The sequence below is a fragment of the Protomyctophum bolini genome, assembly GCF_963924005.1.
Source record: "Protomyctophum bolini genome assembly, chromosome: 6".
NCBI classification, from domain to species: Eukaryota; Metazoa; Chordata; class Actinopteri; order Myctophiformes; family Myctophidae; genus Protomyctophum; species Protomyctophum bolini.
This window is the reverse complement of record NC_137867.1, coordinates 16,999,965-17,021,926: the sequence shown is the minus strand read 5'-3', so window position 1 is coordinate 17,021,926 and position 21,962 is coordinate 16,999,965. Positions and strand designations below refer to the sequence as shown.

Genomic DNA, 21,962 nt, shown 5'->3' with positions numbered 1-21,962 from the left:
TTGAAGTTCACCCTGCCTGCTGTCAGTGTTGTGTTGTGTTGTGTGTGTTTTCGTGTTAAATTGCCTCAGTCGTACAGCAGCTGAGTCTGTGTTAAATCCATACAGTACCTGTTCTGTTCACCTGCTTCACCATGTCTGTGCCTTTGAGATTCGATGGAAAAGTGGTGCTTGTCACTGGAGCCGGAGGAGGTAAGCCCAACCTGATGATGCAAGTTAGCATAAATAGCCAATTGTCTTGTAATGCATTGCTATAATTATAAACCAGAACATTTACAACGACGTGGGTCAAAGTTATTCTCGGATGGCACGTTTTCCTTTATAAGCTTTATCGCGATGTTAGCAACTCGTATATCCAGCATTGATGGTTTCATGTCGTTCAAAGCGAGTTCTTTATTGTATAATAATATCCTCATGTTCTAACTTTTACAATCGTAAACTATTAAAAACTACCAAAAACATTATAGTGTGCATTACTTAATCACAGAGAGCAAAGTACACCTGTGCCACGGTGACACAGATGTCACCGACTCACCGTGGTGTGTCAAAGGGCGCACGTAGAAGTTCACGCTGGGTGATCTCTGATCTATTCCGCCGCTATTTAAGCAGTTTTTCTTGTGACTGGGCAGTGGGCATGTGTGTTTACAAGAGCTGTCAAGATGGGGAGACCCCTACTGAACATAGACAGTAGGCAATAGTCTTGACTCTTGACAAAGAAAAGGTGACTGACATGTAACACAAAACTGAAAGAAACTGGTGAAGTACAATGATACTAATGTTGTTATATTATTCTGTGCAGGACAATTTTCCATTTAGGCAACACAGTGCAAGTGCAACGCTGTCTAAGACAGTACTTTACTGTACTGTAATAATACTTAACATTAAAGTACAGACTACAAAATTAGTAGTTGCAAATTCAGTGAGTACTTGCTATGAGACCTAGCAGATCATGTCTGTCTGTCTGTCTGTCTGTCTGTCTGTCTGTCTGTCTGTCTGTCTGTCTGTCTGTGTGTCCCCTTTGTGCCCATATATGGAGCTGAGTGATTTGTTTGTGATTGATGCAACACACTCCATATTTGGACGTATAGCTGCTTTGGGGACTCCTTATATGGTTATGGCTAAGTTAAAAACTTAACTTAAAATAACTTAACTTAAAAAAATAATAACTTAAAAATAAATCTTAAAAAACCCCAAATATGTATGAGCTGCGTTCGCTTCCCGCGTTTGCGCGTCTTACTGGTATATACTAGATATAAGAAAAAATAGACAAAGTACAATATCTGCAATGTTACAACTATAATCCAAGTAGCATTTGAATCATTGTGAGGCTGCAACCCCCAGTGTTGGCTGAAAATTGTTAGCTTTCAACAATGTTCTACGTCTACAATGAGCTAGCCAAGTAATAAAGGCCTTTAATGTGTGCTACTGCTACCAGAAGAGCTGTCTTTAGTGTTTCCAAGTTTTTGATATCTGTAACTGCCTACTAAAGAGCATCTTCTGGGTTACTACTCAGCAGTTACCTTACCTGTTTTTCAAATTTTCATTTCTTTCCTCAGGTCTTGGCAGAGAATATGCACTGGCCTTTGGCGAGAGAGGAGCCTCAGTTGTGGGTGAGTGAGATAATAATTTACTAGTCCCTACACACACTAGAGCACGACATCCAATTCCAGATTTTTGGGTCAGATCCTGATTTTGAGGATCAGAGAGTCAAAAAATGAATTCTAGTAAATTAAAAACAATACAAAAAAATATTTGATTTGAGAACATTACATTTATGAGAAAACAAATAAAATGAGCACACAACATTTTGATAGATAAAAAAATAAACACAAACTGTACTTCCATCCATCTTTTACCGCTTATCCGGAGTCTGTTGCAGAGGTAACAGTTCCAGCAGAGAATCCCAGACTTCCCTGGCCACATTCTATGAGGGATCCTGAGGCGTTTCAAGGCCAGGAGATATAATCCCCCAGTTGGTCCTTTGTTTACTCTAGCCGCAATTTGCAACTCTAGATTTTTTTATAATGGGATGAATATAGAGTTGCAATACCCTCCATTGACTCCCCACTCATCCAACTTGCGTTTGCGATCTGCTTGTCTTAAACAACGTTAAACTCACCAACATTGCAGCTGTAGTCCAAGCTTGAATTATCCTCTTTCAATCTGCCGAGCTTGTTTTTCATAAAAATCCCCCGTAGACATGTTATGAGCTACTTTCTGTCAAGACATCCTCTGCAGGTGATTCTTTTTCTAAGTGTTGCATTTTGGAAGCACTCGTTTACTTTAACGGGTCGCACTGCTGCCTCCTGCATTATGTGCAAATTTCGAAACGGGTGGTACACAGGGCCGTTCAGTGACTTACGACGAGTGCTTCCAAACGCCTGCACAGAATTTCTTGACAGAAAGTATGTGTGAGTGACAGCTGAGATGTGTGAGTGACAGCTGCCACTCATAACCTCAGACACAGACAGTTTTTGCTTTTTGCTTTATGCTTTTCAGCATGATGATTCCAGAAGAACCACCCTCTTTTTTGCAATCTTATTCTTTCGGTCATGACCTGCATTTCACGACACGAGTCACGTGTTAATTAATTAATTAATTCATTACATTAATTCATTAATTCATTCATTCGTTCGTTAATTTGATTAATTAATTAATTAATTTTATTAATAAATTAAGATTCATTTGTATTATTGCTCTTTTATTGCTATTGGTGACACTGGGGAGGCACTGGGGGACACTGGGGATGCACTGGGCAGGCACTGGGGATGCACTGGGCAGGCACTGGGGATGCACTGGGCAGGCACTGGGGAGACACTGGGAAGACACTGGGGAGGCACTGGGGGGACACTGGGGAGGCACTGGGGAGACACTGGGGAGGCACTGGGGAGGCACTGGGGGGCACTGGGGGACACTGGGGAGGCACTGGGGGGGCACTGGAGAGGCACTGGGGGGACACCGGGGAGACACTGGGGAGGCACTGTGGAGACACTGGGGAGGCACTGTGGAGACACTGGGGAGGCACTCAGGGGGACACTGAGGACTGGGGAGGCACTGGGGAGACACTGGGGTGGCACTGGGGAGACACTGGGGAGGCACTCAGGGGGACACTGGGGAGGCACTCGTGGGGGACACTGGGGAGGCACTGGGGGGGACACTGGGGAGACACTGGGGAGGCACTGGGGAGACACTGGGGTGGCACTGGGGAGACACTGGGGAGGCACTCAGGGGGACACTGGGGAGGCACTCGTGGGGGACACTGGGGAGACACTGGGGTGGCACTGGGGAGACACTGGGGAGGCACTCAGGGGGACACTGGGGAGGCACTCGTGGGGGACACTGGGGAGACACTGGGGTGGCACTGGGGAGACACTGGGGAGGCACTCAGGGGGACACTGGGGAGGCACTCGTGGGGGACACTGGGGAGACACTGGGGAGGCACTGGGGGGACACTGGGGAGGTACTTGGGCTAAGGCCTCATTCCCCACCTGGAGTCGACACTCCAACTATTTACTCCAACTTTATTTTATTTTTACCATTTTCAGAGCTTCTGTCTCATCCTGAGAGACTATTTAGCAAGTGGTCCCACTGGCAGAAAGACAAAACAAGAAGCTACACTGTAGCTAAGAGTCACAGCTGTTCATATGGAGCCTGACAAAGAATATATGGAGTTATTTGTCAGGCTTGCCCAAATATGGAGTCTGTGATGTTAGAACAGGCAGCTCCATACAGTATATGGAGATATAGGTGTGATCAATTGGCTAAATATGGAGTCTATGCAGATATCAGAACATATTATATGGTCAGCTCCATATATGGAGATCTAGGGCCTCTTCAAAAAAAAATAAGTAGAAAAAGATCTAGGGCCTCTGTTGAGAGCCTGCGGCTTTTTGTGGCGGGTCTGGACAACCGTGGGTCTGACCGACTCAAGGCCGGACACTGCACTCCCTGTGGTGGTGTGGAACGTGTGTGGCAAATTTGAAGTCAGTGGGAAGAACGGTTCTTGAGTTACGTGGATTACACACACACACACACACACACACACACACACACACACACACACACACACACACACACACACACACACACACACACACACGATGGTATCTTGGCAAGCGTCAAAGCTCAGAGACCCCATCAGCACCATTGGCCGTTTGGCATGTATATATGTCATGTCAAAATAATTTCTTCTGAGCAATTTGCATCTTTATAAACACTGTTTGATCAAACGCGTTGAGTTCCTCAGCAATGTCATGATATGCCATGTTGAATGTGATAACTCAAATGGATTTTGATTGGCTATCTGTGTTTCTATTGTCGTCATTATAATTGTGGCGTGGATGGCCCTTTACTGCCACCCTCTGTAACCCTAATCATCAGAGGATAAATTGCAAAACTAACCTCATTTGCTAATCTTTTCTTTCTTTCTTTACAGTGAATGACCTTGGGGGAGACATTAAAGGGGGTGGGAAGAGTTCTGCAGCTGCTGATAAGGTGGTAGAGGAGATAAGAGCCAAGGGAGGCAAGGCTATAGCCAACTATGGTGAGTCCCAGTTCCTCTACTCATTGACACCTTCTCATCCAACAAAAGTCTTCTTTCTTTCTATATTCTATATATATTTCTAAACATCAACTGTTCATACTTAATGTATCTTAAGTAAGGTAACTGTAAAGGACCTGATGGATTTATACCAGTCTTAATTCATGTGCTGCAGACTGTAAACTTGTTGATTGAAGTCTAGACAAAATGATCACTTATTTTGAAAGTGCAATTGATGCTCATGTCACTGATGCTTGCGATTATGTGTCAGGCCTGCCACATAATCTATTTCATTTGAAAAGTCCATGTGTTTCTTGAATGGTCAGACAAGTGAAAACAAAAATACTTACACTGAAATATAGGTTTGAAATAAAAATAGGTTACCTTTTCTGCATTGGTTGTTTTGGATAGTCGATGCCATGTACTGGCTCTCAGAAAAATGGAACCAAGCACGAATGTCTGACTCTTTCAATGTGTTAAAGTCATTAAGACTACAACACTACATTACTGTATCAAAGAATCATTGTGTCTATTTAGTATTTGATGATCAAAGGCACATTTTGGCACAGTGGGTGTAGCTGTATTGCAGAGGAAGATTAACTCGATCAGTATGATCTACCGTGAATGGTGTTTCCATCCATCTTCCCAAACAATGATGCCTAGCAATGAATAGGCACACACACGTAGCCATGAGGAGACTGGGGACAGATTAACGCATGTCATGCGTCATTATTGCTCATTACAGAAACTTTTCCCCTGGCACTTTATCAGCATCTGTACATTATGAATTAAAGTGTGCCATCTCACTTTAGTGACTAACTATTTATCCACAAACCTAAGTCAGTTTAAAGTTATAATTCAGATGTATTAACCCATTCTGACCTGAGATCAGATTCTAAAAATGTATTCTATGTCAGTCGCTCTTTGATTTTTCAAAAATAGCAGACCTTGTAGATCTGCTATTTTTAAATAGCTAAAGCATAACGTAATGCTAACACCAAAACGGTTTCCCGCCCAAAATGGGTTAAGTCTAGAGACTCAAATAAGGTGAAAGATGCAGCATATTAATATCTGTTTGGTGTTAACAGATTCTGTGGAAGATGGAGAGAAAGTGATCCAGACGGCTTTAGATGCATTTGGAAAAATAGGTGAGCTCATCTGAAATCAATATGAAGGTTTTATATTTACTGTATAAGCTGTTACTGCAATTTAATAAAACTGAATTGACTGTATTTTCTTTTCTCAGATATTGTTGTGAACAATGCTGGGTAAGTCGCTATGCAACAATGATGATAATAAAATGTAACCAAGGAAACTACTTTTTTAGTTAATGGATCATACTGTACTTTACCATACAGTATGATGCTGGCATAAAGAAACATTTATGAATATTGTGGTACAAAATCTGAAAAGATTTTGAATTATTTTTCTGAAGGATACTTCGTGATCGGTCATTTGCCAGGACTAGCGATGTGGACTGGGGTGAGTTGATCATACTGTATCCCAGTAGATGTTACAATGTATCAGTTCACTTTCTGAGTCTTTCATACTGTATCCCAGTAGATGTTACAATGTATCAGTTCACTTTCTAAAATGTGATCTATCATGCATGCTTGACATGCTGTTTTGTTGGCATGTGGGTTTTGAGAGACAGCACATTTAAAGGCAGAGTATCACGCTGGCATCTTCTTTGTCTCAGTTTAATTGTGACAAAGTTTTTGCTAATGCAACTATACAGCTCTATACAGCCTTTTCAGTGCTTTTTGAATGAGTTGTTGACTAATGGCCACTATTCAGACAAATCCCTCCCACCGCGTCGGAGAGGGACGAGCCAAAACAGTGCGGCATAGTTACAAAAACGAAAAAATAATCCGCCAGCCATTTATTTTGTATCCATAGGGAAACGGAGCTTGTAATTTATATGTATGGCTTGGGGGCGTGTCCATCGCAACCAGACTGTTTCAGCCAGCGAACCACGGCTGATCAGCCAGCCCAAGATGAGTGGTGTTCTCTGGGTGTAACTATTGAGATGACTCAGTGTCTGATGGAGTTCTCCCCCTCCCCCCCATCCTAGCTCTATTCATTCTGTTCTGTCTGGCTGGACCAACAGTGACACTGCATTTGATTTGCCGTCAAGATTGTGTGTTTCTAGCTCGATCGGCTTTTGTGTTTTGAGGTGCAAAATGGTCCGAGCTGCGCTACACTCCCAAAGTTAAATTACTTACCGTTTTATTTACGTGACATACAACCCGAGAGGATTGAGCAAGTACTTACTGTCATCCCCAGGCAACAGCTAGGCTATACAGTGGCCGGTTGTTTGTTGAAGGGTGACTTTTCCCAAAGTCTTGTCGCAAACAAGCAACAACTGAGCGACAGGATTTTTTTTTTACCAACACTGATCAGTGCGACCAGTGAATCGATCAGTATAGTGCTAACTAAGTGGAGAAAGTGTGTTATCTGACACGACAGGCTCTGGTATTTGTGCATACTGTTAAGTGTTTATGCAGTGTATGAAGTCGCAAACACCACCAAGATACCCATGTACCTGTCTAAATACTTCCTTAATGTCAATGAAGTCCACATCCACAACACCAGAGGGAGTTCAACAAACTATGTGCAACCCAGATTCAAGGGACTAAATTAATTTCGCTCCTATGCCACAAAAATGTGGAACGCCCTACCAACTGTCATTAAGACATGTGAATTCCTTGACTCCTTCAAAACCGCTCTCAAAGGGCACCTACGGACGCCTGCAATTCAAAACTGGCCCCTGTAAAATCTGAATCCCCCACCCACCCCCTTTTCCCCTCACTGTATATGTTTTTCCCCCTTTTTTTAAAACTGCTTTATGATGAATTCCTGTTTTTGGCTATATAGAAGTGTATATTTGTACGTCTCTAAATGTTATGATGAATAGAAAACAGTGGACCCTCTTGTAAACAAGTGTAATGCTTTATGTTGTCGTTCACTCACAGTTAATGGTTTTTGTATTGCGTTGTGCTTGAAATGTACTGTAATTCTGCAAACTGTTAATAAATACTTCAATCAATCAAATGGAGTGATGTTCTGGGGGGGCGGTTTGGCCCGTGGGCTGCCTGCCTACCCCTGGTGTAGACTGAGGAAATCAAAGTCGGATAGAAGGGTAGAAATGTCTAGTTGTTTAGTTTAGTGTGAATGTTTAGTACCATGTTGAATGAAATCTCCTGCATGACAGCCTGCTCTAGTCTGCATGGCTCTGCTTTATGCTAACTTATAGTTTGTATCTTTGTGAAACCAGGCAGGTATTGTTCCTTTACTTGTTGTCTGTAGAACAGATTGCCCAAAGGGGACAATAAAATATCCTCAAACCGATGACATCGTCGTTGACCTGACTTCCTCCAAGGAAATGTCCTATATATTATTATTTTATCATGTTATATAATTGCGTCCTCCTTCCTGCCCTGCATTCCAGACCTCATCCACAGAGTTCATTTGAGAGGTTCCTTCATGGTGACCAGAGCAGCTTGGAACCACATGAAGAACCAGAAGTTTGGCAGGTGAGGAACCCAGCAGGAAAAAAGATATTAAAAATACTGTGCACATTTCAGACAGTTCTGACTCTCTGCAATTACTGTACACTGTCCTCGTTTTTCCGGCTGCCTTGAGGGGAGGAGATGGAATGACACACTTACACATAATGTATACTATCCTATACTACTACACGTGAACAAAAGTGTCAGTCCGTCTTCATCCATTTTTCTCCTCAGTGGATTGATTGACCAGTCGATCTGAAATTCCACATAGACATTGACTGTTGTCATATGCAGGGAGTGAGGTAGACGATTCCTCACTTTTCCCATATTTAAGCTGTTTATTAGCATTTTCACCACAGGCTATCATGGGATCTGTAGTTGAGTTCCTAGCAGGCTATGGGATCTTCATTCATGGTTGCCGTCCCATAGCCCGGATGGATGGTAGGTGGAAATGCGGGTATGGAATGAAACAATATTACACGAGAGGGGGTGGTTTAACGTCATTAATGCACGCCTGCAATGCTGCAGGCGAGTTCCGAAAGCAACGCAGAAGCTCTGAGAGAAAAGCACTGCTGAATTGTTAATTTTGATTAGGCGTTGAAATAATGTGGTTTGAAGCACGGCTAGAAAGATGTTCAACCAATCAGATTGCTTCCTCAAAACGACCTGTTGTATAATAGTATGCACAGTATGGTTAATATGATGACTGATGATTGGACTAGTGGGGTTCTTTTTATGCGAGACCGGCTTAGTAGAGATGCACACTCTTAACTGAAGAGTTGCATGCACCATAGTCTACTCACTTCGTTTTTGTATCTGTATACTCTATTTAAGTCGGCAAGACAATAATTACATTACGCAATGTACCCTCTTGGTTTGCAGAGGATGAAAAATGCCATCCTCTTTAACAATTAAGCAATATTACACTCGAGGGGGTGGTTTAACGTCATTAATGCGCTTCTGCGTTGCTTTCGGAACTCGCCCGCAACGCAGAAGCGCATTAATGACGTTAAACCACCCCCTCGAGTGTAATATTGCAATTATACAGTTAAAACTTAAAACTAAGAGAATCGCTGAAAAATATAAACATTTCAATGACAGATGTAGTCACTACGACCACAAATGACCCAAGAAACTAGCTAGCCTAGCCACCGAGTCCCCCTGCCTCTCTCTCCCTCTTTCCTGTCATTCTTCAATTGTATCTATCAAAACCAGAAAAGCCCCAAAACAGCTGAATTGTTTGTTTTGATTAGGCGTTGAAATAATGTGGTTTGAAGCATGGCTAGAAAGGTGTTCAACCAATCAGATTGCTTCCTCAACCTGTTGTATAATTGTGTGTGTGACTCTTTCTGCTTGTGAAGAGTGTGTGCGTGCGTGCGGTTATGTGTCAGAGAAAACAGTGAGAGAGAAAATTCTGAATTTCAGCCTCTTAGTATGATAGATGAACACCTCCATAATTGTTTCCATTCTTTAAATCATAATCTTGTGAAATGAAAATATGTGTCGTTAAGAATCAGTTTATTTGTATTCCATGGTCTCGTCCACTTAGAGACAGTTTATATTATAATTTTCTTGTGGGCAATATAAAGAGGGTTCGATCTTTTAAGATAAAGGGTATTGATGAGGTTATTTATATTTGTTGTTATAATGCCTGCAGTAAGAGAAACTGAGATCACATCGTATTCAGACCCACGGCTTTAGAGTATTCCAAAACCCAATAAAGATGATGGCGCAGATCCGATCATAGCGGCTGGTCTCTGGCCATCACTAACCTTGTCCGATGTGAGTGGGCTGTGATTTGGGTCATTGGGTTCTGATGGGCAGTGAGGCAGCATGGTGCAGATGTCTGCTCTGGTTGATGGAGTGTTTGTATTGTGTTTCAACTCATTATTCCTGCTTGACTGCAGCCAACTCACTGCCTGAGACTATGCTACATCCGTGTGTGTGTGTGTGTGTGTGTGTGTGCGTGTCACATTTCTGCTTGTATTCTTTATGTTGCTAAGAAATTAATGCGATTCTAGCATGTGTGTTAACCCTCCTATTCCTATCACACCTCCCTTGTTTCCTTGTGTGCAGGCAGTATACAGTATATCCTTGCATTTGTTCGGTGTATCCTTATGTGCATTTGCGTGTGTCAGTCGTGTGTGTGAATATAATATACGTGTTAGTCTGCCACATCCATCACCGTGCAGCCACGGGTGTCATTCTGCATTAGCACTGACTTGTTGCCTTGGGGATGTGTGTGAACAGAATCATTATGACGTCGTCAGCCGCAGGGATCTACGGTAACTTTGGCCAGGCCAACTACAGCGCTGCCAAGCTGGGCCTGCTGGGCCTGGCTAACACCCTGGCCATAGAGGGACAGAAGTATAACATCCTCTGCAACACCATCGCTCCCACCGCAGGCTCCCGGCTCACAGAAACCGTCATGCCCCCAGGTAAGCCAGAAGGACTGATGCAATAATATATGTACAGTTATACGTGTGTGTGTGTGTGTGTGTGTGTGTGTGTGTGTGTGTGTGAATGATGTGTGTCAGTCAGTCACCGGGCATCCTGTGCCCTTACACTACACACACTGATACATCTGACTGCTTTCCGTAACATGCAAGAAATGCAAAGGTTTTAAACTGCACGGCTGGTGGCAACCCTGTTGATTAGGAAGGCACTGTACTGGAGGAGATGGGTGTTTGTTGGTGCTTTATGAGTCATTTGTTTATTTAAAATGTCATTGGATTGAAGTTTCACCTCAAATGTTTGAGTCTCTTTGTAAAACATCGTTAGGAATGTTTTAGGTTACTCGTAATGCTATGGGGAATGGAAGAGCTAATTGTTGCTAATTGGTTCTGTGGCCTGACTCCTGTGGTAGGATCTTTATTTAATGGAGGCTGCAGCCTGCAGGGACAGTCAGACGGAACACGTGCAACTCTCTCTCGCTCTCTCTCTCTCAAATGTACAGACACACTCTAGAGTGTGTGTATAGCATATACTCTTGTACTGTACATTAAACATTTAAAACAAGCAGTCTTTGATTTAATGTGACAGTCCTGGTCACTGTATTTTGTTTTGGGATTTGGGGAAAGTGTAACGCTGCAGTATCCACATGAACATTGAGTGCACATAAATATTTAATTCTGTGCATTATTCATCAGTAAAATATTGAGTTAAATTAAAGATAATAATATATGCTAGCCTATATGTGCTATCCCCAGTAGAAGCCAACTCATTGATAAACGGCATTAGCTAAAGGGTATGTATATGAGCTCCAGAAGATGCCAACTAACTGCTTACATTTGAACTATCCTACTATAAATGCCAGAAATCTCTGTCCGTCCGTGTGTCTGTATCACGTATTTCCCAATCTGGGAACCCATCGGCAAGAAAAATGTGCAGCCTCTGCTTGAGCTTGAATTTGAATGCTTTAATTTGAATTTGCCTCTGGATAGAATGTGGATAATAGAATGTGGATAACAGGATGTTGGCCCGTTTGGTCCGCCCTCTTTCCAACTCTTCCTGTGGGGGCGACTTATTTTTTCATTCCCACTAACAACAATGTATACACATTCTGAATGCCCCTGCCGACAGATTCAGTAGCACCGCTCGGAATCTAGGGGTTGCTGGGGATCAAGTGGTTTAAAAGTATAAAGTAATTTGCAATCTGTCCTAATGGAAATCTCTGAAGTTTTCCTCGTTTGGACTCCATGCATAGGTCTGTCCTTTGCTCTCCCCAGGCTGGCAGAGGGAGTGTAGTGCCCAGGATTACATTCGATAATTGACACTGGGTGAAAAAATTGGGTTGCCAAATCGTGGGATAAAAAAAGTTTTCCTTGTGACATACTGTATGTCTTTCTTTTTTTCGTTCCGGAGTAGGCCAGAGCCCAATGGGCACCGGTCGAGTTTGCTGAATAACTAGACCCATGTTTAAATGTAGGAAATGGTAAAGATCATGAAATGTGGAAGGGGTATATACTGTAGTTTGATGGCACTTGTGTATTAGATCTGTACAAGTCATAGTGTTGTAGAAGAAAAGTGAATTGTTTTGTCATTCCTCCTCTGTTGCACTGTGCTCGTGTGCTGTGCCAACTGGCACAGCAGCAATTATGTCTTTGTAAATGGCACTGATCCATGTATCAGCCAGCTTTCAATGACCCCAGTCCCAGACCTTTTTATGTGAAGAAAAAAACATTAAAACATTGAATGCGGCATATAAAGGCACTAATGCGGAGGTTAGGAGTAAGGCCAAGCATTAACCCGACCAGTTTGTTTTGGGATCTCTGGAGCCTTGTTTTTACTGGGCCTTCATGGTGCTATGGTACCATGAGGTGCATGGCTGCATGCATAGTCGAAGTAACCTTGAATGAGTATCCTGTCCTGTTGTGTACATCTGGCCACAAAAGATCACGGGATCTATTGAATGTGAAGGAGGACAGGTGACAAACTGACGATTGAGCTTATATGACACACAGTCTGGGAGCCCCCTAGTACCTCCTCCTTCACATTCAAATTCAATAGGGCCAGATGTAAGTTCCTGGGGTCTAGTAGGACTATAGTACATTAAAATAAAGAAATGCATAGCCACAAATCGCTAAAACAAAAGAAAGCAGTACGGTAAATGAAAAAAAAAAAAACTAAAGTTGTCCTTTAACATCACAAAAGATGTAGGTGTCAAATCCACCTATCTCTATGGAAATAACACGCGCATTTAAGATTTATGATTCAACCCAAGTGTTACATAATGCTTGTATTTTAAAGCAGAGTGGCTGAGCTGCTCCACTCTCAGTCCCGGTATGAAACCAGGCGATATGCGTACCTTGCCCTTGTTGTGGAAATGCATTCATTCACCAGCAGCCACCCATTCCAAAATTAACATATGCTATTTGAGTGATTTTAATTCTCCCAGAGCAGGAGAGAGCCACAGAGCCAGGACAATATTATGTAATGTCATTAGCAGCGACAGCTTACATCTGCTCCACTGACAATGAATTTGAAGCTGACTTTGGGTTTTCACACCCAAGCGTTATTTTATGATGGCACTAAGCTAAGTACCAAACCACAAAATGTGCCCACACATCCCCTTGAAATCCTCTTTGGCCTTGTCACTGCACCACACAGCCCGACCCCCGGCCAGCAAAGCAACTCTGTTGTTGGTGTCAAGTATAATAGACCTACTGTACACTGTACATGTGATCATACTGTATATGCTGTGTATATACATGGCCTATACGGTATATGCCCTCCCTTAGGAATTCCCCATTAAAGCTTCTTATCGCAGCTGTGGCGCAGTATTAAAGTCCCTGCCCACCACTGTGGAGGTCGAAGAATGTTCGCCTATTATGTCATGCCCAGTATAGGGAAATGTAATTGATGCCGGTCAACAAGCAGTGTTTGCCAGAGGTATTCCAATGTATTTATGAAGTCTGAATACATTACTCTATGTTATGTACAGTAATACCTGTGCACTTCTAGTACTGTACTGTACTCTACTGTATCACTTCTTTTAGAGGTTGAATTCAAATGTAATGTGAAATACCGTATGTTAACTGTCATTAGTTTCGGCATCCGCTGGCCAATATAGGCTCTGGCCTGACAGCATGTCGCGTGTTCGAGTCCCGTTCATGATGACCTTTGCTGCATGTCTCCCCCTGCCTCTCTCTCCCTCTTTCCTGTCATTCTTCACTTGTATCTATCAAAGGCAGAAAAGCCCCAAAACAAATCTTAAAAAAGAAAAAACTTTTCTTCTTACTATTTTCTTCTTACCAGTTAACCACTTGAGTCCAATATACTTAATTGACAAGAGTCCCTGTATAGGCCCTCTCCTTTTGAGGAGTGCTAGCCCCTCCTATGCCCAGCTTTGTGTGTTTGTATGTACCCCATAGCGATGCTTTGATTGGCTGAGCACCCCATAGCGATGCTTTGATTGGCTGAGCACCCCATAGCGATTATTTGATTGGCTGAGCAATGTACGTATTGAGGATAAAAAGTGAGGACAGAAAAGTGGAGATGGAAAAGTGAGGACGCAAATTGTGATTGGTCAGAATGAGATGATGTATGATGATAAAAAAGCGCCCCTCACTTCACACAGGTGTGATCCCCCACTGTAGGGGGGGGGCCCTACAGTCTACAACAAAGCTCTTCACCCCAGAATAGGGGAATGTGGTTACTCCTCCTCAGAGTGGGTTGGCTAGGAGAAATGAGTAAGTATTACATACTGTAAGTGTAATATAAACCTTCTAGTTTATACTACACTACAGTATCTAATACTCATTTCTCCTAGTTTCAGTTTTCATGCACATTCACTTTTTCCCTATGACCTTCTTTGAGAGCGTGTGATCTAAAGCCAAAAGAACTGACATCGTTTTGTACTGTCTTGTAGATGGATAACGAGAGTGTCTCACACTGTATAATTCATCCGACATGTTTTGTCTTCATGTAGATCTGCTGGAGTCCTTGAAGGCGCAGTACGTCACTCCCCTAGTCCTGTGGCTCTGCCATGACCAGTGCCATGAAAATTCAGGATTGTTTGAGGTACGGGAGAGAAACAAGCATTACCCCCCATCTCACACCCATTTGTGAACAAGAATAGGAAGTAAAGTATCACTTGCATTAAAATGCTCTGGAGAAAATGTCTTCCCCTCTTTGCAGCAATAGCAACACAGCAACCCTCCCAGCATTACGGATATTTTATTTCCCGTCTGTTTTCTAATAACACTCAGTAACTCACTAACAGTCCTATGGTCCTCGTCTATTTTCAGGTTGGAGCAGGATGGATTGGAAAATGTGAGTCCCTCCTCTGCCTAGGAAACGTCTGTACTCATTTACAATATTCAGTGGCCTCTGGTGGTTGTCTGCATCTGGTTTGTAATATACAGCATTTGCGTGCGTGTGGGTCTGCATGTGTGTGTGTACAGTGCGATGGGAGCGTTCCCAGGGTCGCACTTTAAGGAACAAGAACCAGGACATATCTCCAGAGGCTGTCAGGGACCATTGGGACGGCATATGTGATTTTACAGATGCTACCAAGCCTGCTAACATACAAGGTTGGTAACACACAAACACTCAAACCCATGCACATGCAGACGCAGGCACGCATACATACACAGTAATCTATTGTGCTTTGATGGTGACGTACCCTTCTCTTGTATTACTGAGAGAAAATCTAAAGCCACTGCAAACAGAAAATCGACTTCAAACGATGTAATATAGGTTCCATCATGCACATACTGTATGAGTTTAAATTAAAGTCTGAGCCAACTTGTGTAGTCTCGCTCTCTGTGCGCCTTTAAAGTTTTAAACCACATCATCTGATTGCTTTAGTCTGTCTTTCATATGATCATTTCATTCAGCAATGTTTTCTAGATTAATCCCTTGCTGCTTCTATGATGCCAAATAAAAATAAAAATCCTACCGCAGAATAAAACATCTAAATCATCCTCCTTCAGGTCCATGAAAGGAGTAGGAGATGTCGGTCAAAATGTCATCTTACATGCCTAGATTGCCTACACAGTCTTGAGAAACGTCTAAACATCAACATGAGCTTTTTATTTATTTATTTTGTGTTAACTAGGATTACTAATAGTTATGAATGTTTAGATTCTACTCAGACTCATGTGGATGTTTAATGATACACTAAACAGTGATATCATTCATTCAAGGAAAACATCTGATCTACAAGCTCACAACTCATCGTCGTTGTGATATTTTGAATAGGGCTGAGTTTGCTGTTAAAATGACCCATTTAGACCTGATGCCGATTCTGAAACGCCTTCTAAATCCTGACCTAGGTTTTCGGAAATTACTTTCGGAAATAAATATGTTGCTATATAACAATACCTAATGTCATACCAAGGATACTGATTGAAAGGTATAACAATGTATGGGTGTTCCAGGTCTAAATCGGATACAGTTCAGTATGTTATGTTTTTAAATATCGGCCAAAACATCTGCAATCGGTGGTCTAGGACTCTCCGAAATCGGGATCGGTATTGGACCCAAAAATGGGTTCCGGCCCTAGTCTGTGGGTAGAATGGGTTCCGGCCCTAGTCTGTGGGTAGAATGGGTTCCGGCCCTAGTCTGTGGGTAGAATGGGTTCCGGCCCTAGTCTGTGGGTAGAATGGGTTCCGGCCCTAGTCTGTGGGTAGCCGGCCTCATTATCAGGAATGTTTTGTTGCTCCCTGTTTGTTAGCACATGCCACTGAGCCATGCCAATTAGCTGCATTTGTACTTCCAACTCTCTCTCACCTGTTGTTTCGTCCCACTGAGTGGATACACCTGTTGTGATATGACAACACATGTAAAGACTTCGAAAAGGTAAATTATTGCCCTCACAGTATACCATTTACAATAATAGGCATCTACACGTAGCCTCCACCCCCTTTCGCTTTCCCTGATTCGAATTGCCTCAAGCTGAATGGGCATTTGAGGCCAGGTCACCTGGACGGATCTATTTATAACTTGTATTTATAGCTAAGCGGGCAGTGTGAAGATGAATTATGAAAATGTGTGAATTGGCATGCTGTGCCGCCAGGATACCGATATTTGGCTTGTCATCTCTCAAGGTGTATTGATTGGAGGTCAGTATCCCCTCTTGGAGGCAGCACAAATATTGGCAGACGTGGTCACGGAAAGGAGTCGATGTTGTACAACCGTAGACGTTTTCTTTTGTATTGTGGTTACAAAATCCTATTTACATTGACTTCATTGAGCCCCAGGGATCTATACTAGGCCTTTTTTTAATCATTTCCCTCTACACCAAATCTCGTCGCTCACATCGCGTTGGGCTTCTAGTTCTGATACTGAGATGATAGTGCGATCCATCCCCTCTTTAAGCAGTGTGCAGTCTGTGCACTGCAGACAGAGTTGTAGTGAAGACTTTAATGTTTTATCTGTTGCTCTCTCTCTCTCTCCACCCACTCTTCATCTGTCCTCTGAGCAGAGTCTCTGCAGACACTGGTGGAGGTGTTGTCCAAGGTGGATTCACATGGTGGAGTGGGTGTCAACCCCACAGCATCTCTGGCCACAAGTGCGGCAGCCTCTGGAATCAATCCTGTGAGTAGCAGTTATACAGTACATTTGTGACAAAGTCCTTGGGGGAAACTATTTTGTTGTGTGTGTGTGTGTGTGTGTGTGTGTGTGTGTGTGTGTGTGTGTGTGTGTGTGTGTGTGTGTGTGTGTGTGTGTGTGTGTGTGTGTGTGTGTGTGTGTGTGTGTGTGTGTGTGTGTGTGTGTGTGTGTGTGTGTGTGTGTGTGTGTGTGTGTGTGTGTGTGTGTGTGTGTGTGTGAATCCTGTGAGTAGCAGTTAGTTATACAGTACATTTCTGACAAAATCCTTGGGGGAAACTATTTTGTGGTGTGTGTGTTAGGGCTGTCAGTTCACCTCTATAATCCAATTCGAATTTCATTGCTTCATTATTTGTAATTTTCGAATATATTCGAATATTTACATTGTTTATTTTAGCTCATATTTAGCCTATAATAATACACGTGGCTGGCATGTCTTGTGAGTTTTGGGAAGTGCAAGGTTTTTGACAGGTCTGCCTGCAGTGGATATTGAAACCCTGACCATTACACACGGGCAGACGCAACGATAAAGTCTATCATTCATTGTGAAGCCAGCAACAGGTTGATGCAAACAGACGTGTACAGTAGCTGCTCCAAATGATATTAGCATTCGTCTGTGTCTGCCCGTGTAAACGCAGCATTGTCCCCCCGCTGCGGAGAGGACCGTTGCCCCGTCGGCTAGAATGCTGTCGGAAAAAAGGCCGCCTCCCGTGTACCATAGTGTTATTAAGGAGGACTCCTTGGCGTTAAACTAATGTTAGCTCCCATGCTAACTAGTTGCTACCCTCGTCAGAAACAATACCACAGATCGGGTGGAAGATGCTGATACCACTTTGCTTGTGCCCGTGGATGGGAAATGAGATTTAAAAGGCTATAGAAGCGTGGATGAAAGGCAAGCACAGATGTGCAATAAAGTTGTGTCATGAGACTGTATTATGATTTTCGTTCTACCGGCGATTTCTGTCTGTGTAGTATACTAGACGTATCTATGCATGTGTTACAAGGGTTTGTGTGTCTGTGATTAAAAGAGTTACAGCCAGTAAGCCCGCCCACCCTGTAGACTGTCTCTGATTGGCTTACCCTGAAATCTGGCCCTACGTTAGCCAATCATTGACCTCTTCTGCGACGTGACCGGACGTGCACCTTTTCACATGCAGTGGAAGCGGCCGTGGAGATTTCACAGCGGTAGATTCGTTACTCAATACATTTAGTGAGCGGATAAAATAACATAAAACAAAATAAATATATTAAATAGAATTAATAAATGATAAAAGCTCCATTCGAATGGCAATTTTAGCTTTCGAATATATATATATTTTTTAATATTCGAATTTCTTTCATATTATGAAATTCGTTCTGACAGCACTAGTGTGTGTGTGTGTGTGTGTGTACTCCTTTCTCTCCTTCCTTGCTCTCTCTCTCTCTCTCTCTCATGTGCACACACACACACACACACACACACACACACACACACACACACACACACACACACACACACACACACACACACACACACACACACAGACAAACCCACCGACTGTCAACATTGGTTACAAATACAGGCCACCTCATGACTGTTTAATGCCACTACTCTGTCCTCAATGAGAGGCCCTTTAAGGAACCTCTCCAAACCGACAATTCACACGTGGACTGTACACAAGGCACGCTTGGCAAGTGCAAAGTGGTGCCCGCTTTATTTTCATAGTGCTCTGTACAGAAGAAAGGTGGAGCACGATGACTCCATGGCAGCTTGCATCTCAGGCCCTACTTCAGTTTGTGCTGCAGTCACGGACAGTGAACTGATTGCAGCTCTCAGCTGGCTCGGCGTCTTAAATAAAACATTGGCCATATGTATGATCACATCACATCATATGTATATCATGGCCCTTAAAGCACGGCAGCCATTTTCTGTACCAGTTGTTGCACAATGACTGCTCTGGTGTTTTGTAGCATAATACAAAACAGTCGAAAGTATGACAGTTTATTTTTATTTATTTTGAAATAGCCAAAGTAGCAGATCTACAAGCTCGAAACACGGTATGAAGCGGCGCGTTTTGAGCTTGTAGAGATGTACTACTTTTGTGTGATGCTGTAGTAGTACGATCAAGCAGGGTAATGATAATTAACCAAAACAAAAAGTTAGAATATTATGGAGATGCCCGACAGCAACGATACGATATACAGTAATACTGTATCTCATCCATGGCATGAGAGCAGATTCAATCTCATCAAACATCAGCAGCACAACAGGTCCCTGCAGTAACATCAATACTAGTTTCCTCCATGCCATGGGCATAGAGTGACATCAATACCAGTTCCCTCATGCCATGGGCATAGAGTGACATCAATACTAGTTTCCTCCATGCCATGGGCATAGAGTGACATCAATACCAGTTTCCTCCATGCCATGGGCATACAGTGACACATTCAGAACACTCATGGACGAAGTGCAACGGCGCTGTGGGCTTCACAGTGGTGTCATCCGTGTTTGTATGATCAATATCCTCCTTACTGAGTCTATGGCCAAACCATGACTCAGACTGCTTGATGTGTTTGGACAGGAGAACAGACACTGTTCCCAGCTGAACTTGGTGTCAGCTTTCTGTGTGGATTATTGTGTGCTGTTGCTGCACTAGTTTGTACTATTTATTCTGGTTTTGTTTATTTGTTAGGTTCACCAGATATCTATTTCTCACACTGATTTGGATGCTGTCTTGCAACATCCGCCCCCTCTGCCTTCTTTTGCTAACCTTGTGGGGACATGGATAAGAGACCTTTTTTACTTGCATATTTACTTTGACAGTTTTTTGCTTTTTTGTTTTTCTCCAAATTGTTGTGGGCTAGCATGCTCAGCCTGTAGTCTGTTTACTATAGTGAGGCTGTACTCAAATGCTGGTCTAGTTCACAACAGTACCTAGAGTAGGCCAGTTTAAGTGCATTCATTGCTGTGAGGTATAAGCATTTTTGGTTGAATCATTTCCATGGCTCTGCTCACAATCTATGGAAGAAGAAAATATAAATACATATTATTTATGTCAAAACTATTTATATTCTTGGTTTTCAGAGAGCATTTTGTTCAGTATGATGTTGTTTAAGACATCCAGTGAAACGTCCTGTCCTCTCCCCTCCCTCAGATGGAAGCAGTAGGACAGAAAATCTCAGACTCAACATTCACCTACTCTCACATTCAATGTATCCTCTATGCCCTCGGAGTGGGCATGTCCACCAACGACCCTGACCATCTTGGGTATGTTTGTGAGAGTGGCTAGATATGAGATGGAAATGCTACCGTGTTACTATTGATACTATCTACTATCTATATACACAGCTTGCCTTCCTCTGATGTGTGTCTTTGTTTACATCCACACTGTCATCTTTATATTATTTAGGTTCCTGTATGAAGGCCATGAAGACTTCAGCTGCCTGCCTACCTTTGGGGTCATCCCCTCCCAGTCGGCCATGATGGATGGAGGTCTGAGCTCTGTCCCTGGACTCAACATAGATTTTACACAGGTTGGACACGTGTGTGTGTGTGTGTGTGTGTGTGTGTGCGCGTGCGAGACACACTTCAGATTTCATTTAATTTGCATGTATAGTATACATGCAATATCCTTATATAGTATCCTTATAGTTTGTGTCACAAAACAGTCATGCACAGAGATAGATCAAACACTCAAGGCTTTACGGGAGTGAGATGGCACACAGTCAGCTTCACTCATACTGTGCTGTTCCCACGATTTCTAACAGGTTTTGCATGGAGAACAGTATCTGGAACTTTACAAACCTCTGCCAACCTCAGGTATTTCCTTTTTGAACATTCAACCTGAAAACCTAATAACGGTACATCTTTATAGATGTTACACCAAGTAGAAAATAAAGTGTAGTGAAAATCAATTCAGGAGTCTCTGACCATGGCGCTATTTTGTTATTCTGAGCTGTCATTTTTGCCAAGGGTATTTGACAGGTTTGACCTATTGCTACATTTTTTGATACGGTTCCTGCTTGATGAGATACAGCACAGCACAGCAGAGGAGAGGAGAGGTGACCTGGTGTCCTTCAGTTAACTATGTCGTTGCCATAAGACAAGATCCTCATCTAGTGGCCATACCTTACAGAGGCTACTGGCTACACGATCCTGACCCCATCATATACAGTATCTTGGGGCCATGACATCACACCATCACACCTCTCCTGTTCTGTATGCTTTGAGCCTTTGCTAAAGTTAATCCCTTTAGCAACAGTGAATTGAATGATTTATATTGTAGATCTATATGAACCTTGATACTGTGTACATTTTGAGCAACCAAATGACTATGTGCTGTGAGTAATCCCGATAACTGCATTTACAGGTACGCTGACCTCTCAGGCCACCATAGCTGATGTGTTGGACAAAGGTTCTGGAGCAGTGATACTCATGGATGGTGAGTTTAAGTCTCCTTTAGGCTGCTGTGTTTGTCATGTAGTTAGTAAGTAAGTAAGTAGCCTTCTATCTCCTGATTCTGTAGTGTGAGGTGGCTTGTTATACAAGTGCATAGCCCAGCCATGATGTACAAGTACACCCCCTGGCCTGGACCTTGATGCTTGAGTGCCCATTTTTATAGTCTTTGGTTTGAACCCGGCCAGGGGATTGAACCTTGGCCTCCCAATCTCAGGGCGGACACTCTAACCACAAAGTCACTGGGCTGGTGCCTTTGTCAAGTATTGAATTAATACATTTTAACATGCTCTTTCTTGAAGGTATCCTTAGAAAAAAAGCTGAAATCATTAAAGCTTGACTACAGGGGTTAAATAAACGTCAATGTTGATATTTCTATAAGTGATTATTTATATGCGTACGTTTCCTCAGAAATGGCTGAGAT

At 42.8% G+C, this 21,962-nt stretch overlaps 1 protein-coding gene across 1 annotated transcript in view; it reads left to right on the top strand.

Moving 5' to 3' along the window:
• Nucleotides 1–21,962, top strand: part of hsd17b4 (hydroxysteroid (17-beta) dehydrogenase 4) — a 35,801-nt gene continuing 13,839 nt past the window's right edge. The window contains exons 1-16 of the mRNA XM_080766919.1: nucleotides 1–189; nucleotides 1,554–1,607; nucleotides 4,433–4,540; nucleotides 5,626–5,685; nucleotides 5,784–5,805; nucleotides 5,973–6,019; nucleotides 7,989–8,073; nucleotides 10,300–10,487; nucleotides 14,480–14,571; nucleotides 14,799–14,823; nucleotides 14,955–15,083; nucleotides 16,979–17,091; nucleotides 20,238–20,350; nucleotides 20,493–20,616; nucleotides 20,851–20,902; nucleotides 21,453–21,524. Of these exons, the coding sequence (XP_080623045.1) occupies nucleotides 132–189; nucleotides 1,554–1,607; nucleotides 4,433–4,540; nucleotides 5,626–5,685; nucleotides 5,784–5,805; nucleotides 5,973–6,019; nucleotides 7,989–8,073; nucleotides 10,300–10,487; nucleotides 14,480–14,571; nucleotides 14,799–14,823; nucleotides 14,955–15,083; nucleotides 16,979–17,091; nucleotides 20,238–20,350; nucleotides 20,493–20,616; nucleotides 20,851–20,902; nucleotides 21,453–21,524 (1,342 nt within the window). The 5' untranslated portion in view covers nucleotides 1–131. The remainder of the gene's footprint in view (nucleotides 190–1,553; nucleotides 1,608–4,432; nucleotides 4,541–5,625; nucleotides 5,686–5,783; nucleotides 5,806–5,972; nucleotides 6,020–7,988; nucleotides 8,074–10,299; nucleotides 10,488–14,479; nucleotides 14,572–14,798; nucleotides 14,824–14,954; nucleotides 15,084–16,978; nucleotides 17,092–20,237; nucleotides 20,351–20,492; nucleotides 20,617–20,850; nucleotides 20,903–21,452; nucleotides 21,525–21,962) is intronic.